This window comes from Schistocerca piceifrons, chromosome 5, assembly GCF_021461385.2.
Source record: "Schistocerca piceifrons isolate TAMUIC-IGC-003096 chromosome 5, iqSchPice1.1, whole genome shotgun sequence".
In the NCBI taxonomy this organism is placed as follows: domain Eukaryota; kingdom Metazoa; phylum Arthropoda; class Insecta; order Orthoptera; family Acrididae; genus Schistocerca; species Schistocerca piceifrons.
The window spans coordinates 78,531,020-78,547,976 of record NC_060142.1 but is presented as its reverse complement, the minus strand read 5'-3'; the positions used below and the strand labels follow the sequence as shown (position 1 = coordinate 78,547,976).

The 16,957-nt window shown below is 38.1% G+C and overlaps 1 protein-coding gene across 2 annotated transcripts in view; it reads right to left on the bottom strand.

Moving 5' to 3' along the window:
• The window catches only part of LOC124799324 (neuronal acetylcholine receptor subunit beta-3-like), a 255,312-nt gene that overhangs the window by 72,467 nt on the left and 165,888 nt on the right, over positions 1-16,957 (bottom strand). For both annotated transcript variants that reach the window (XM_047262912.1, XM_047262913.1), the window contains exons 3-4: positions 16,031-16,075; positions 9,292-9,401 (exon numbers count right to left, since the gene is read on the bottom strand). In XM_047262912.1, coding sequence (XP_047118868.1) covers positions 9,292-9,401; positions 16,031-16,075 — 155 coding nt within the window. The remainder of the gene's footprint in view (positions 1-9,291; positions 9,402-16,030; positions 16,076-16,957) is intronic.

Here is a 16,957-nt window from a genome sequence, read left to right as displayed (position 1 = left end):
CTGCTTAATCTGGTACTCCTTAAACCAGTGTGCCACCTTCTTACACATTGAGCTCCTCCTCTCTGATGGCTCCATCCACACCTCTGTCCACATTAAACCCATCAATCACCAACAGTACCTGCATTTCCACAGCTGTCATCCCTTTCACACCAAAAAATTCCCCCCATACAGCCTAACACCCTGGAATGGCATATCTCCAGTGACAAGAACTTAGGAAACAATTTAATAGTCTGAGTGCCAGAGTGGCAAAATTTGTCAAGAACATTGTCCTGTTGTACATCACACAGTAAACTGTCATTTTTGAGAGCGAAATGTGTGAAAATTAATGCTTCTAGGGAGAGGGTGGTTTCACTGACACCCTTCATGCCACCTGTTGAGGCCTTTCATTGTCGATTTTGAACGGTGGTGTGTCTGAAATGTTTTTCTCAGCTACTCATAAAAAACCCATGTCACTGTAATGTTAGGCAACTGACCTCCATTACAGAGGTGAAATATGAGTAAGAAGGGGTGTGATGAGCTTCCCCTTGAGAGACACATCCACAGCGGCATCAGGCAGAATTGTGGTGAAATGTCTGGAGCATCATTGAGCCCCGAGGGTAATGGCACAGGATGCCACACTTTTGCACCATTACAGAGGAAGGGTGCAGGCACCTGTGAGCCAAATTTCAAACTTCTGTGTCACAATGGGAGACAATTATTGGGGGTCTAAAAAAAGTGACCCTTTAATTGTGTAGTGCAGTGTATATTGTGTTGCTGATGTGAGGATTTCAAGTTCCTTAAAAAGATTTCTGCATGTGACTCTTGGGTGACTCCTTTCATGATTCTTGTGGCTCTTTTATGTGGATATAGCAATTTTTTTTAGCTAGTGACTGATTTCCTCAAAATATAATTCCATATTCCATAATGGCATGAAAATAACCATAATAAGCAGATTTAATAGTATCCATATTTCTGTAAGGGCAAACATGCATAAGGCATAAGTTTCAAAACACACTCTTTTGCACAGACCCAGGATGGGGTTTAAGGGCACTAGCTTCCTGTCAATACGTGAGCCCTGTTATTTTGAAATATCCACCCTATAAAGCTGGTCACATAGTTTTTCTCCTATTTCTTCATCTTTAGAAGTTGTGCAAAATTGAATAAAATTTGTTTTACTGTAATTGATAGAAGGATCATTTATATCAAAACTGTTCAGCTCCCTTTTTGTTCTACAAAAAATTTTGATGCACTTAGTAACCCAATAATCTGATTTAAGAAGATTTTCTCTTACTAACTTTTTAGGAAATGTTTCTTCAAATAGACTTGTAACCTCACTCATAAATTTGTTAAATTTGGAGAAGAAGACTAGTCCACAAGCTGTGCTTGATGAAAAAAAGTTCTCCATGGTGTGTCTGTTGATAATCCTCATATTTTTCCAAATTAAATTTACTTTTCTCTGTATATTTTCTTGGCACGTGGTGAGAAATTATCCATAATGATCAGAGAGGCCGTTTATAATATTTTGACTGTTAAATTATTACATGTATCCTTGTTAATAAATACATTATCTGTTAAGGTACTAGAACTGGCTGTCACTCTAGTTGGGTAATCTACCACTGATACTAAGTTGTAAGAGCACATCTGCTGTTCAGGGTATATTCTGATTCTATTTTCTGTTAAAGAGTTCACATTAAAGTAACCCATTACTGTGAATGATTTTGTTTTTCTGGATGGGTGGGACAAGAGTAATTCAGTGTGTCTCAGAAAACCATTCAGATTTCTGACAAATGGCCTATAAATTAACAGCACAGTGACTGTTGCACTATATGCTGTTATCTTGATGCTGCTCACCTCAAAGTGCTGTTCAGCACAGTATTGTCTTATATCTAGAGATTTATATAGGATGGCGCCAAGATGGTTGACACATTTCAGATGTACATAGATTGTGAAATGGAAACAGGACAGAAAAAGAGAAATAGTCTATAAAACTCTGAAATATGCCATTTATTATCCAAAGGTTAGAAGCTTTTTCTTCAAAATTATGTCAGAAAGACAGCATCTACTTAAATTAATGCACTGTTCTAAGTGCTACTGCAAGTTTCCATACACATGCCTCCATAGATCACCACCAGAAGTCTCAAGTTCATCAACAATGGCTCATTTGAGTTCTTGAATCTTCACTTCACATCTCCAGAACACATGGTATTTCAAGAATCCTCATACCAAAAATTTTGGACAGTAAAATTAGGTGACCAAAGAGGTAAGTGATGTCTCCAAAACGAGAGAGACAGCACTTCTGAACATTCCACAAACAATAGCCATGCTGTTTCATGCAATGCAGGCTGTTGCACCATCTTGCTCAAAGTAAAGAACCTTCAGGTCAATGCCAAGCTGTCAAAAGCATAGTTGAACTAAGTTTTTCAACATAGTGACGTAATTTTCTGAATTAATAATCACTGTTTCTCAGTCTTCATCCTAAAAAAGAGAGAGAGAGGGAGAAATATATGGGCTTGCTTCCCTGAAACAACAAATCCATGCCAAACTCTTGTTACGGCAGAGTGCAATGGTTTTCCATGGAGCTTTTTAGGATTCACTGGTAACCAGTATTGCAGCTTCCGTTTGTTAATGAAGCCCAAAAGATGGACATGGGCTTTGTCAGACAGGAACAAATTATTCAAGAAATCAGGTTTTTACTTATTAAATTGTTGGTGGTAGTGGGTTAGTGCATAATGTAACTCATGCTTCCTTGTTTCTGGGGTTATGTTTCTCAGCAATCTGAAATTTGTACAGATGAAATTTGGTCTCCGTAAGTATTCATCAAAAACTTCTGCAGCTCTTCCTTAAAATACGAGACTGCCAGTGTGCCAAGCATTGAGAACTATGTTTAAAAACTTCCTCCACACTCTGCAAATTTTGGGGGACCATACTTCACATTGAACACACTATCATTGTCTTCAAACTTCTCCACCCAAGTCTGTACAGTATTCTGACGATACAGACCAACATTAAAGTATCATCAAAAAGAATGTTGTATTTTAGTCACAGGGTTAGGTTTGCAATAATGTCAAACTGAGGTAACACAATGATATAAGCACCAACACTCTATTACTACTTGCAGATGAAATGGCATTCTCTCCTTTACTCTTCACATCTCTACAGTCAGTACAAGCTACTGCATATGTGTGATGTTCAAGGCCAAACTTTGTCAGTCGGCTCCATGCCACCCTATATAATACACCATTTTTACCAAATACTGCAACTCCACCTTCTTCCATACTAATTCTGAATTTCATTTGCAATGTGATGTTCAGAGAAACATAGTATATCATGTTCATTTCATATCCTTCATCTTTTAGATGTATTACCAGTTGGTCTATTTTATTCTTCAGATTTCTTAGACTTTGAATATAGATGAAGTTTTAGTCTCATTTGCCTTTCCTTTTGTATTATATTTGGAGCAATTGCTTAGAAACATGGTTCCAGCTACATGTATTGATTCTGAACATCTCAAAAATCATATGGTAGAGTGAAACTTATGAAATTTATAGGTTTAAGCTAAATGAAAATATTAACTGGAATGCACATATTGAGTATTTAAGAAGTTCAATATACAGTTTTCCATTTGCAGTTAAAATATTATCAACTGTCAATGATATGAACACTCACGAAATAGCATACTACTTATTTATTTATTTTTTTCTGCAGTTATTTCACCTGGCAAGCATACTATAAGGTAAGGCTTCCACAGCCAGTGCCAAGATGACTGAAATTATTGTGAGTGTAGTACCACATCACTGTATTACATATAAAATATTACAAAATTTAAACTATAAAACCAACATTTTGACTCTAAGTGAGTGACATAGGTGTGACCATGAGCTCTGATTACAATGGCTTTCCAAAGGGCAAGACAGATTTTACTGGAGGAAAGATGCCCCTATTTATTGGAAAATATCAATATCATTACATCATATGTAAGCAGGTCAGCACATAGGGGAGACAAGGAGGCCAGTTAGTACACACATGGCAGAACATGAACGTTATTTGCAATTAGAACTACACATTAAATTGGCAATAGAGAAACACCACCGTAACTGTGGACAACCAATGGCATTATGGGAAGTGCATGTACTGGTAAAACAGTTGTGGTGATGTGAAGGCAAAATATAGGAGGGGACTGAAATTACTAAGCAACCTGACAACATTAATAGAGAGGACAGTTACAAACTTCTGGTGACTCAGTTGCCAACGATCCAGGCCCAACAGGCCATGAACAGGTGCATAGCAGAAGTCACACAGGGCAATGGACGTGACACTCTTAACAAATAGCTATGTAGCTACTGTCAGTGTATTACCATGTACACCAGGAAGAACACATGCACATCAGCAGCCAAGTGCTGCTTTGCAGACAGGCACCAATGATCAACAAGCCAAACAGTTCATGAATAGCCTCATTCCTACCCTCTCCCTCTCGCAATGACTACCCTATTATAATCTAGGGCCAATAAAGTTCCAGAAATGTGACATATTGATACCAATAGTTTGTACTTAATAGTGGTGCCTTTCCTCCAGTAAACCTACTCTTACTCAGAGGAAAGTCACTATAATGTGGCTAAAATGTTGGTTTCATAATTTATATTTTAAAATATTTTATACAATGAAGTGATACAACAGTGAGGAGAATTTTAATTATACTACAGCTATTTGTAATCGCTAATAAAGTATGATATTGTTTTCTGGGGAAGCCTGAGTAAGTGTTTTATGTAGTGAAGCTTCAGAAAAAATATCATGAGTAAATTGAGAGCTGTCATATCAAAGAAGGCCTTTATTGGGGATTGAAGAGGTACTGGTAGGACGTGATAGCTATAAGGAGAACTAGACTCAAATATGAAAATTATATTGCTTGTTAACACAGAATTGTAATTAAAATGCTCTTCAGCCCAGGGAATCATGTAATCCATTATTAAAAAGTCTACAACATTTATCAGTCCCCTAACTATACATCTACAAGGTCATCTGTTTATACAACAAATCAAAATTATTCTTAGAAACTCATTTTGAACATTCATATAAAGAAATAAACATAATTGTACGTTCTTGCTTACTAATTAATGCTATATGCTTTGACTGCCAAACAAACAAACAAACAAACAAACAAAAAATCTGAACATGAACATAGATTCACTGGGATGAGTAAGAGAAAGGGCTACATGATACTCTGTTACAGAACTGTTATGACTCAGTGAAAAGGCTCATGAAGGATGAAATGATATTTGAGCTGGGTGTCATTTATCATTAGCCATATTATGTAATTTTGCAGCAAAAAACTATTAATCTTAACATAAAACTGATCCATCTCAGTGGTTGCAATTTTATATCAGTGGACTATATCGCTCATTTCTGATATGCCTTCTGCACACTAATCACACAATTAGCTAGTGTACGTAACAGGACAGATAGTTCACGGTAAGTATTTTAAGTCAAGTGCAGGGATTAGAGATGTTACTTTAGATAATGGAGTTTCTTGTCAACAGTTTGGGCTTCAACCTAAATTATACAGTTGAAGATGAGATGCAAGCTGCTGTTTTAGTCAATGTTAGATTCAAATGTTCAAATGTGTGTGAATTCCTAAGGGACCAAACTACTGAGGTCATTGGTCCCTAGACTTACACATTACTTAAACTAACTTAATCTAACTTACGCTAAGAACAAAACACACAACCATGCCCATGGAAGGACTTGAACCTCCGGGGGAAGGGGCTGCACGATTCATGACATGGGGACATGGGGCCTCTAACTACACGACCATGCTGTGCGGCTCAATGTTAGGAACGGGGCAGGGGGGCAGTGAACTAAGACACTACCAACATAAAAATGTCAGACTTTGTCTGTGAATCAAATCAGGTCATGAATAGAGGGCTAACCGAGATACAGTGGACATAGTTGAAGTAGCTGTGTACCAGAATAAATGAAACAAAAATGCAGAACCAAAGACTGATAGCAGTATTGGTAAACAGGTGATCTGATGGTGTATTACAAATACTTAATGCTCTGCACTGCAATGAACCTTGTCAATACTGCACTGGTATTTATCTGGTGCAGCGAGCTCGTGGTCACACCTATGTCACTCACTTAGAGCGTTTTATGCAGGCTGACCTGGTGGTAGTTTTATTGGATAGTAATAATGTCTCTGGCACGGTGTCAAAGTCAGTATGTATGATAGGCAGAATTATTGTTAAATTCCTCCCCTCTTCCCCCTTGAAGCAGCACTTTGGCCTGGAAATGGCCTAGAGGATGGTAGGATCCATAGACTGTGGGGCAAAGTGGCACTGTGATGTCTACCAATGTGTCATATCACATGTTGACATCAGGTTTGGTCAGTTGTGGCAAGTTTGGAAGTGAAAACATGTCTGCAGGAGGGAAGAGAATAGTTTTGGCACAAATTGTAGGGCTTGCTAAGATGACAGACATCAGAACCGTATATGAAGAATTTTACACTGCATCTACTACCTGCAACTACATTGATTCCTTGAATGGCACAGCAAAATCCGATGACACTCTGGGTTTAGCCAATGGGAAAAATTTGGACCTGAAATGGCTGGTTATGGATGTGTGCATGCCAGACCAAATGGTGTGTTCAATGGTGGCTTCCATGCTTGTGCCTCCTTACAGGTCACCCCACATGTGAGGTGAGAAGCATTTGCAGGATATGGAGACCGAATGTGAGTGATACAACAAGTTAATATTATTCCCCCTCAGCTGTATGTGGTAGCACACTGTCTGTGGTATTCTGATGATGGTGTATTGGAGAGAATATCATATATATCAGATCCATCCTTTTGGCAAAGGTTCCAATCACCTTTTCATTTCTTTTTTTTTTTTTCTTTTTTATTTACTTAATTTATTTTTTTTGGAAAAAAGACATTTTGCATAAGGGCTGCAGCAATAGCCCCTTGTAATATTTGCACTCTGCATGTTACTCAGTTCAACGAAGCATTATTTCATGACTGCCTGGAGCATTTGGTGATTTTGGCGAGGAGCAATGCCAAATATAGGAGTGCTTTCACAGCCGGAGTATGTTTTAACAAAACTGCATAGCTAGCTCATCTTGGTAAACTGCCTCATTTTAATTTATGGAGCAAGTTATCATCACAGCGTCTGAAGCATTTGAAAACTGTTGCTACCTACACTTTAGCCCCTTATACCAGTAACTAAAATGGGAATAGAATTCCTTGGTGCATCAGTTTGGTATTTTGATGCTCATTCAGAATCGTGCCATATCTCTAATGACTGGTCAGTATGAGTAGTGCTCAATAGCACAAAATATTTGCAATTGTTCAAGAAATAAATTGTCTCTGGAAACTTAAGTATTTTTGCTGTTAGTGTAGATCAAATTTTACAACATCACAGGAAATGTTCAAAAGTTCTGCTACTGTCTAAAAATTTACTGGTGTCGCACTGAATCATTTGGATGAATTTGTTTGATATTTACTTACAAGGACAATAAAATATTCATAAAATTTAGAGTGCAGATCTAACATTGAAATTAAATGTTTCAACTCTAGGAAGGTCATTCCACATGAAAGATACAGCTGTTCTTATCTTTCACATTATTAGCAATATGCCAAAAATAGACTAATGAAACTTCCTGGCAGATTAAAACTGTGTGCTGGACTGGGATTCAAACATGAAACATTTGCCTTTTGTGGGCAAGTAATCTACCAGGTACTACTCACGACCTGCCCTCACAGCTTTACTACTACCAGTACCTAATCCCTTATCTTCCCAGGTTCATGTCCAAGTCTTACACACAGTTTTAATCTGACAGGAAGTTTCAAATTTATTCTGGAACAGAGTAATAAGGCACTGCTCATTCCTTCAATGGCACAGTCATAATGCTTGTCTTCTGTTGTGAAGGCAGTGCCAGTTAACATACTTCACTACTTTTTAAGTCAATCTTTTCCTGTTCTTTAATCAAGCTGTAAATGAACAGAACAATACACAGTAGCAAAATGATATGTTAACTCCTCCATTTCAACTATAGAGACTGAACATCACATTTTGATAATAATGAACTATTTGCTTCACTGTTACGAAACTCATTCATTGTTAGTGTATTACTATCGCCGGCCATGGTGGCTGAGCGTTTCTAGGCACTTCAGTCTAAGTTCTAGGGGACTGATGACCTAAGATGTTAAGTCCCATAGTGCTCAGAGCCATTTGAACCATTTGTATTACTATCATTATTATTTCTTGCTAATATCAGAGCCATCTTACATCAGTAGGCTAACAGTAGAAGTGGCTGACAATTAATTTCCAGAGTGTCATCACTTTTCTCATAATTGTGTTCAAAAATGACCATCTTTAGTTTGTAGCCAAATCACTGTCAACTTCAATGCAGAAAATTAAAGGTATATTGTCATCTATAAGAAATGTGGTCTAAACTAAAAAAAAATTAAACTCCACCCAAACAGGCCATGAAGGCCCCACAGTACCGACCAGCTGCCAGGTCATCCTCAGCCCACAGGCTTTACTTTGATGTGGCTATGTAGGGGCACGTATTCATCACACCTCTCTGCTGGCCGAAGACTGGAACCTCTATTTCTCAATCATGTAGCTCCTCAGTTTTCCTCACAAGGGCTGAGTGCATTCCACTTGCCAAAAGTGCTTGACAGACCAGATGGTCACCCATCCAAGTTCCAGCACAGCCCGACAGCACTTAACTTTGGTGATCCTATGGGAACTGGTGTTACCACTGTGGCAAGGCTGTTAGCCATAAGAAATGGGTTCATGTAGTACAATGGAGGGCATCACAGATGCTCAGCTGTTAAGCCAGAATGATGTTTCTGTTACAGAAAGCAAAATTTTAAAAACATTAAAAATGTGACCAAACCTATGATACTTTCAAGAGAAAGCTTCCACATTCCCCTTTCAGTTATAAATGACCAGTGAATATTTTCCTATTCACTTACTATCTTTCTATGCAACATATACTATGCAATGACACTATACAATGTATCTCTCAATTATATCAGAGTATTTTATTTGCAGGAAAGTTATTGTTTGCAGGAAAGTTATTGTGTCTTTTTGGTATAGGTTTAGAACACTGAAAGGGCAATTTTTGCATAAAATTTCAAGTCATATTTCCTCTTCATGATTTCACAAACATAAACTGAATAATGACTCCATGGCATTTAATTCATGTCACCGATGCACATAACTTTAACTCTGATCATTGCTCCATTGGCCAACTTTCTCACTTGGAAGAGCACATATAGGTAAATTTAAAAATATGTATATAAATATACTCACATAGTGACCAGTGTAATATCAGGTGTCCATATGTCATCACTGCTTATTGTTATATTTTCAACCCCTTCATAAAGAGAAGGAGTCCACGTGAGGTACTGATCAGTCCATGTCTATAATATTATAGAGCAAAATTAGTACATCAGCCCTCGGTTGCAACAAGGAACAAATGAGTGTACAATTAGCACTGAGACACTAGAATCTTAGATGAAGTTATCTGTCAGTACTATTATTTACTAGAATCCAGTTCAAGTATATAGTGAAGTGAAACCACCAAAAAGATATTCTCTCTCTCTCTCTCTCTCTCTCTCACACACACACACACACACACACACACACACACACACACACACACACATCAGCAGCAGCAACTTTTCATCCAATCCATTTATGTTGGCTCTCCAAATATTCACTAATCAGCCAACATTTTTATGTTTTGCACATGTTTGATTTTTTAAAAATAAAATTTGTAGTACAAAGGTTGGGATCCAAGCCAATGTAATTCTTTTTGTTTAGAACCTTCAACCTTACAAAATTTCACAACAGAGAAAATTATAAATTCCTAATCAGTAAAATGATATTCAGAAAAGAAAGGAAAAGAACTGGTAGGAAACGAAACAGAAATTAAAATAAAAGACTTACTTTACCACAACTGAGTTTGATGACATAATGGATGATTAATCTCACAACTACTCCGCATCAAACAATCAATCTCTTAATGTTACAAAACTTCCAGATGAATAGTAAAGATTTATACTACTAGAAATAGAGATGTAGATATAAATAAAAATTATTAGTGAAACATATTTATACACTGATAAGCCAAAATATAATGACCACCTGCATAATAGCTTGATCTGATTCTGTGTAGGTTTGTGGAGGTATGTAGCATTAGATGTCTCTACACAGGTCATGTAATTCATATAAATAATGGGCTGCTGATTTGTGCATGCAGTCAGGGCGCCCGATAGCAATCCAAATGGATTCTGTAGGATTTACATCAGGCAAATTTGATCACTGAGACATCATCATGAGTTCACTACAATGCTCCTCAAACCACTACAACATGGTTCGGCCTCCAAGACATGGTCAATTATACCGCTTAAAGATGACATCGCCACTGGGGAAGACATCACGTGTGAAGAGATGCAGGTGGTTCACAACTGTCAGTTTGTCTTGGATTACTACAACAAGTCCTATGAAAGTGCAGTGGAATGTCTCCCATAGCATAATACTGCCTCTCCCACCATGTGTTCAGGGCATATTGCACGTTTCAAACACCATTCACCTCAATGAAGGCATTTGTGGAGATGACCATTGATGTAGTGTGGCAAAAATGTGATTCACCCGAAGAGCCGACACATTTCCATTGATTCATGGTTGAATCCTGATAGTCCCATGCCCACTGCAATCATAATTGATGATCCTATTGGGTCAATATGTGAACACGTAGAGGTGTCTGCTGCGGAGCTCCAGGTTCAACTATGTACAATGAACAGTGTGCTCCGAAACTCTTGAGCATGCACTAGTATTCTGCTCGTTCAGCAGAAATGTCACATATCACCATCTATCCTACTTTACAGAGCAGACAAGCCTCTGAACCCCACATTCATGACAGTAGCATGTGAGCATTCGACCAGTTTGCTGTTTTCGAGATAATCATTCACAGGCTCTGCATAATAATCTGCCCTCTGTCAAAGTTGCTTATCTCAATGGATTTCCCTTTTTGCAGCCCATATCTTTGCTAGGGTGATCTCCCATCCATGTCTGCTCCATTTACGTAGTTTAGTTACCATGTCACATGCCTGCGCAGTGCCACCTGGAGGCATCCCATGGCACGGTGATTGGTGGTCATAATGTTTTGGCTTACCAGTGTATAGTCCCTCCTAGATATTGCATGGAACTGGTTTACTGAAATATGGCATACAGAGTTGCCAGTTGCCTAAAGGAGATTGGTTTGAAGTGTGAAACATTTTTAGTATCATTTATTGACCAAATGAATAACTTTTCTGCCTTGATCCACAAAACATACTATTTTTGTATGACTTAGGTTTCATATTATAAGCCCATTTTCTAGTACATGACTTTCAATGCCGATCTTGATCTGACATACCATTATTAATTTTTCTGACTGTGTACCCCTCAACTAAAGAACAATGCCTGAAGATGTTATCTGTGACTGTATTACTGTTTCTCTGTAATATAGCTGGGAAGAATTTAATCTTTAACAGGTTGGGGGATCCAACTAGATCCATTAACATTATTTCCCCTGGAGAATCAGTCAAAAAGCTAATACTAAAATCCTCAAACAAAAGTGTTTTTCTAATGTACTGATTTTAGCAGTGTCAAGGCTGGAGAATAAAATCCTACTACATAAAGTTGACCTCTAGAGAACAATAATTACAATTATTATTGCTGATCAACTGACTACTTTGTTACAAAGGGCTACTCAAATACATTAACTATATGTTATCTAATATTTATGATACTAATAAAATTAGATAACAAAGAAATAGTGGCATGTTTGTTTCCAAATAACTGATGTGTGTTCGATACACTGTTTCTTAATAAAACAAACTTTTGGTAACAGAGAAACAGGCCAAACATTCATGTACAATCATATCTACAAGTCAGTTAAAACCACGAGACTGAATGACTGGCCAGTATTTATCTTCAAGAGCTGAAATTCTAAGGACTAACAAACAGGTTCATTTAAAAGTAGAAAAATTATATCTAGCTTTTGGAACTGGTTGTTGAGAAATTCGAGGAGACTGGAAAGTGGAGACAGGTCACTGAGACCACAGGTTGAGAGTAACCCACCTTTTGTAAGGAAATTGGAAGACAAAGGAGCAGGCATCAGAGAGAATAAGAGGTCCAAGATAGGTGTCATATGCATCACTCATAAAAGGCTAAAATTACTAAAATTACTTTTCTAGTTCAGGTGCTGCAAGTTGTGTGCCAGAAGATCTGACTCTATGGGTTTTGGTGGTCATATCATACAAATGACCAATACAAGGTTCACAATGACAAGATGCTTAATTATCCAGAAGACACCACTCTTACTAGCTAGGGCCCCAATGAGGATGGTCTGGCACTGAATTATTATGGTGTCTCAATTGTTTAAAGACATTACAGTTGAAACAGATCTGAATTTCTCTCATTTCAATCACCAACCTATCACAGAGCAATAGGATGTTGTGTTTGATGACAGTGTATGACTAAAATTGGACGAAACTTCTGCCTTCCTTAGTGAAATGTTAAGCAGCAATGTCTCTTGAGAATATCAAATACCTTCAGTACCAAAAACTAAATAATCAGCCATGCAGTGTAAACTATGTTAAGTTCTGAACTATGAACAAGTTATGGTATTTTTATGGGTAGGTATCTACAACGAGCAGACAAAAGTCATGGGATAGTGTTATTCGCATATACAGATCATGGTAGTATTTCTTACACAAGGTATAAAAGGGCAGTGCAGTGATGGAGCAGTCATTTGTACTCTGGTGATTCACGTGAAATGTTTCCAACAGGATTATGGCTGCAGGATGGGAATCAACAGACTTTGAACAATGGTAAAAGCTGGTGGTAGGTTTTGAGTGTGATGAAAACCCCACAAAGCCATGGACCCAAGTTGTCAACAAGGCACTGTGCAAGCTGGTAATAGTTCCATAACGGTGTGGACTGTGTTCACATGAAATGGGCTGGGTCCTCTGATCAACTGAACCAATCATTGATTGGAAATGGTTATGTTCAGCTACTTGCAGACCATTTGCAACCATTCATGGACTTGATGTCCCCAAACAATGATGGAATATTTATGGATGATAATGCACCATGTCACTGGGCCACAATTCTTCGTGACTGGTCTGATGAAAATTCTGGACAATTTAAGAAAATGATTTGCCCACCCAGATTATTTGACATGAATTGCAATGAACATTTATGAGACATAATAGAGAAGTCAGTTTGTGCACAAAATCCTCTGCTGAAACATTTTCGCCATTATGGATGGCTACAGAAGTGGCATGGCTCAGTATTTGTGCACGGGACTTCCAAGGACTTGTTGAGTCCATGCCACATAGAGCTGCTGCATTACACTGAGCAAAAGGAGGTGCAATACGATATTAAGAGGTTACCCATGATTTCTTTCACATCATGTATGTAAAATCCATGATGGAATAACAACAATATTATGAAAATGATAAATTGCTACCCACCACATAGAGGAGATGATGAGTCAGAGACAAGCACAATGAAAAGGCCTGATCCTGAACAAGTCACCATCGTTGATGTCGACCTTCAACTTGGGGGTGGCTGCATCAGCACGTCTGTCAATAAAAAACCTACCAACCACAAACAATATGTCCACTTTGACAGCTGCCACCCATTCCAGATCAAGAAGCTCCTTCCATACAGCCTGGCCATCCATGGTTGTCACATCTTTGTGATGAGCAGTCCCTCTCCAAATGTGCCAAGAGTGCCACTGAGGCCTTCACAGACTGAAATTGTCCTCCCAACCTTGATCAGAAGCTGATCTCCTTTGCCCAGTCTCTCCAGTTACCTCCCACATATCAACCATTCCACTACAAAGGAACACTCCTCTTGTGACTCAGTACCGCCCAGGACTGAAGCAACTGAATCACATTCTTTGCTTGGGTTCTGACTGCCTCTCATCGTGACCTACCATCCCCCCCCCCCCTCCCAAACATAGACAACATCTCTGTCCATCCACACTCCACCACTGCTCCCAACACCCTGCCTCATGGCATGTATTCCTGCAATAGACCTAGATGCCAGATCTATTACATGTGTCCTCTCACGACCACCTATTCCAGTCTTGTCACAGGCATCTCTTGCCCCATCAAAGGCAGGTCTGCCTGTGAAAGCAGCCATGGGCCTACAAACTAAGTTGCAACCACTGTCCTGCTTTCTAAGTGGGCATGACTGCTAACGAGCTGTCTGTTGGAATGAATGGCCACAGTCAAACTGTGACCAAGAGACAGCTGCACCGTCCAGTTGTTGAACAAGTTTCCCAAAAAAATGTGGCTCAGTTCAGTGACTGCTTCATAGCCTGCACCGTCCGAATTCTGAATTCTTCCTACCAACACCAGCTTTTCTGAACTGTACAGGTGGGAACTCTCCCCACAACATATCTTTTGTTTCCAGAAATTCCCTGGCCTCAAATTTGCTAGTCCCTCTCCTCCATCTACCTAGCCCCTTTCCTACTCCCACTCCAACATTACACTTGTCTTCAATTCCCACAATGGATCCATTAGCCTTTTCCTCTTCTCTACTTCTCTCCTCTCTCCCTTTTCTGCCCCTCCCCTCCTGGCTCTACATGTAGCAGCCCTATAATGACCCTACTGCACCCTTGCATGCATCTTCCCCCACCCCTACCCTGCGATCCTTCTCCTTTCCCACCACGTGGCTCTTCTTTATCCCCACTAGCCACCTCTGATTGTTGCTCATGTCAGACGCAGTTGCAATCTGCAGTCGGGCCACAGTGGCCCGAGACAGTGCCATATGTGTATGAAATGCGCTCATGTGAATGGGTGAGTAGGTATGTTTTCTATGCCAAAAGAAGGCCTTATGGCCAAAAGATTAAATATTTAGCAGTCTTTTCATTGTACCTGCCCACAACTCAATGCCTGTTCTATGTGGTGAGTAGTAATCTATCCCTTGCATAATGTTGTAATGACTCATTTATGGAATTGAAATGTGGGAAAGTATTGCAGTCAAGCATAAAGATAGAGTATAAATTCTTCAAAAAGAAACACAACAATTCTTCAAAAAGAAACACAACAATGATTTTGTGAAGCTTCAGTTATTCTGAGTCAAACAAAGAAATCTTCAGGATTGAGAAGTTACTTACGTCACCACAATATATTTATAAAACTTTACAATTAATCTTAAAATTCAAACAGTACAACAATATAAACACAGATGTAAGTATTTACAGCACCAGAAGATTGTGATTGTCACTTAGCAATGCACATCAGAAGCATTGCAGATGGCAGTCAATATTATATGGGGATTGAACTGTACAAAGAAGCTTCCCAAGCACTTAAAAAGTTTAAAAGGAAGTTGCACTGACACAACTTTGAAGAAATTTCTTACTAATAAGTGAATGTATGAAACAAATCTACAAAGTAAATCCACTAATATCCAGTACATGAGTTTGAGGTTATTGCTAATACAGGTAAACAGCACTCCTTTAGGATCTAAGTTATTAAGTGCACCTTACTAAATGTTTTATTAAGACAATTACAATCACAGACATTGAGATATTTCCCTTTTCTCCTTCCTCCCCTTTAAAATCTTATTACAGGTAGATTCCTCTAATCATGGAGTCAAGTGATAAGCCCTTCCTTTTTAACCTTCCTCAATCTATCCCTCTTCTCTCTGTGAAGAAGAAACTAATAATTTCTATAGTGTTGTGTACTTTTAATTTTATGTGTGTCTTTTACCAGTGCTAGGTATTTCATCTCATGAAAGTAAATACTGGCCAACAAATCAGTCTCATAGTTCAATACTTTTCTTGACTCAACTTTCCTGTTGGTATTACATAAAATTTAAGAGATAGGTAAAACCTGAATTTATTGGTAACTCAAACTTTTCATACTCTGTATATACTTTTTAAATAGCCTATACTAAAATATTACATGATTTTTATCACACAGAAGTGATATTTTTCAGTATAAATTACATCTGCATACTTCTAAAAATATTTTTGGTTTCTTACCACAAAGGTTTTTCCAGCAACAGTAATGTAATCTTCAGCATTCCCCTACAAATTAATGACATGTTAGTTTTTGTAACTCACTCATTTACAAAAAAAGTTACAGTCTCAAAAATTATCATACATTGGCTGTCAAAAAGTAAACAAAGAATGTGCATGTTGTTAGGATATATTTTACTTGGACTGCAAATTTTCTGCCCAGTTACTCTACTTGCAGTAACATATAGCACAAGTATTCAGAAAAATTTAAATGAACAAGAGGAAAAATCAAATTATTCAGTTCACTGTGGATCACAACACATCATGTACATACACAAGGAATTGTTACAGCATTGTGTTAAAATTTGTGTAAGAGGAAATGCACAATTTTCAATGTTATGATAAACATTTGAACGATGTTCAGTTATGGTACAGTAAGGCAGATACTTGAAACAATGGTAGCTGTATATAAATTTGAGCTGATGCTAGCTTACACAACAACTGGAGTCATGAATAATCTGCCAATGATTTGCTTAAAATGAATTTACATGTGAGTTTCATATATTCTTAATCAATTAATGATTCTTGAGAGCATAAAATGATTTATCAACAGAAAACAAATTACCAGTTTCTGTCAAAAAACATGAACTGGTTTACTTCAGGTCATATATTTTCAACAAAATTAAGACTGAACAAAAAATGTAACTGTACGTATCATACTAACCTCAGTAATTCAGAAAGGCGAGGTGCAGAGTGCACATCATATACCCCAAGAAATATAAACATCAGCACACTCCCCTCTTAAACTTACTTCTTACTTTGTTACAAATAAAACTGATGAATATTTTGGATATTTTCTGAACCTTCGCTCATGACATGTGCAATTTCAGAGATTGCGCATCCATACTTTTCACAGGCCTGCTTATAGAGGCCACCTGGTTGGCCCCCTGG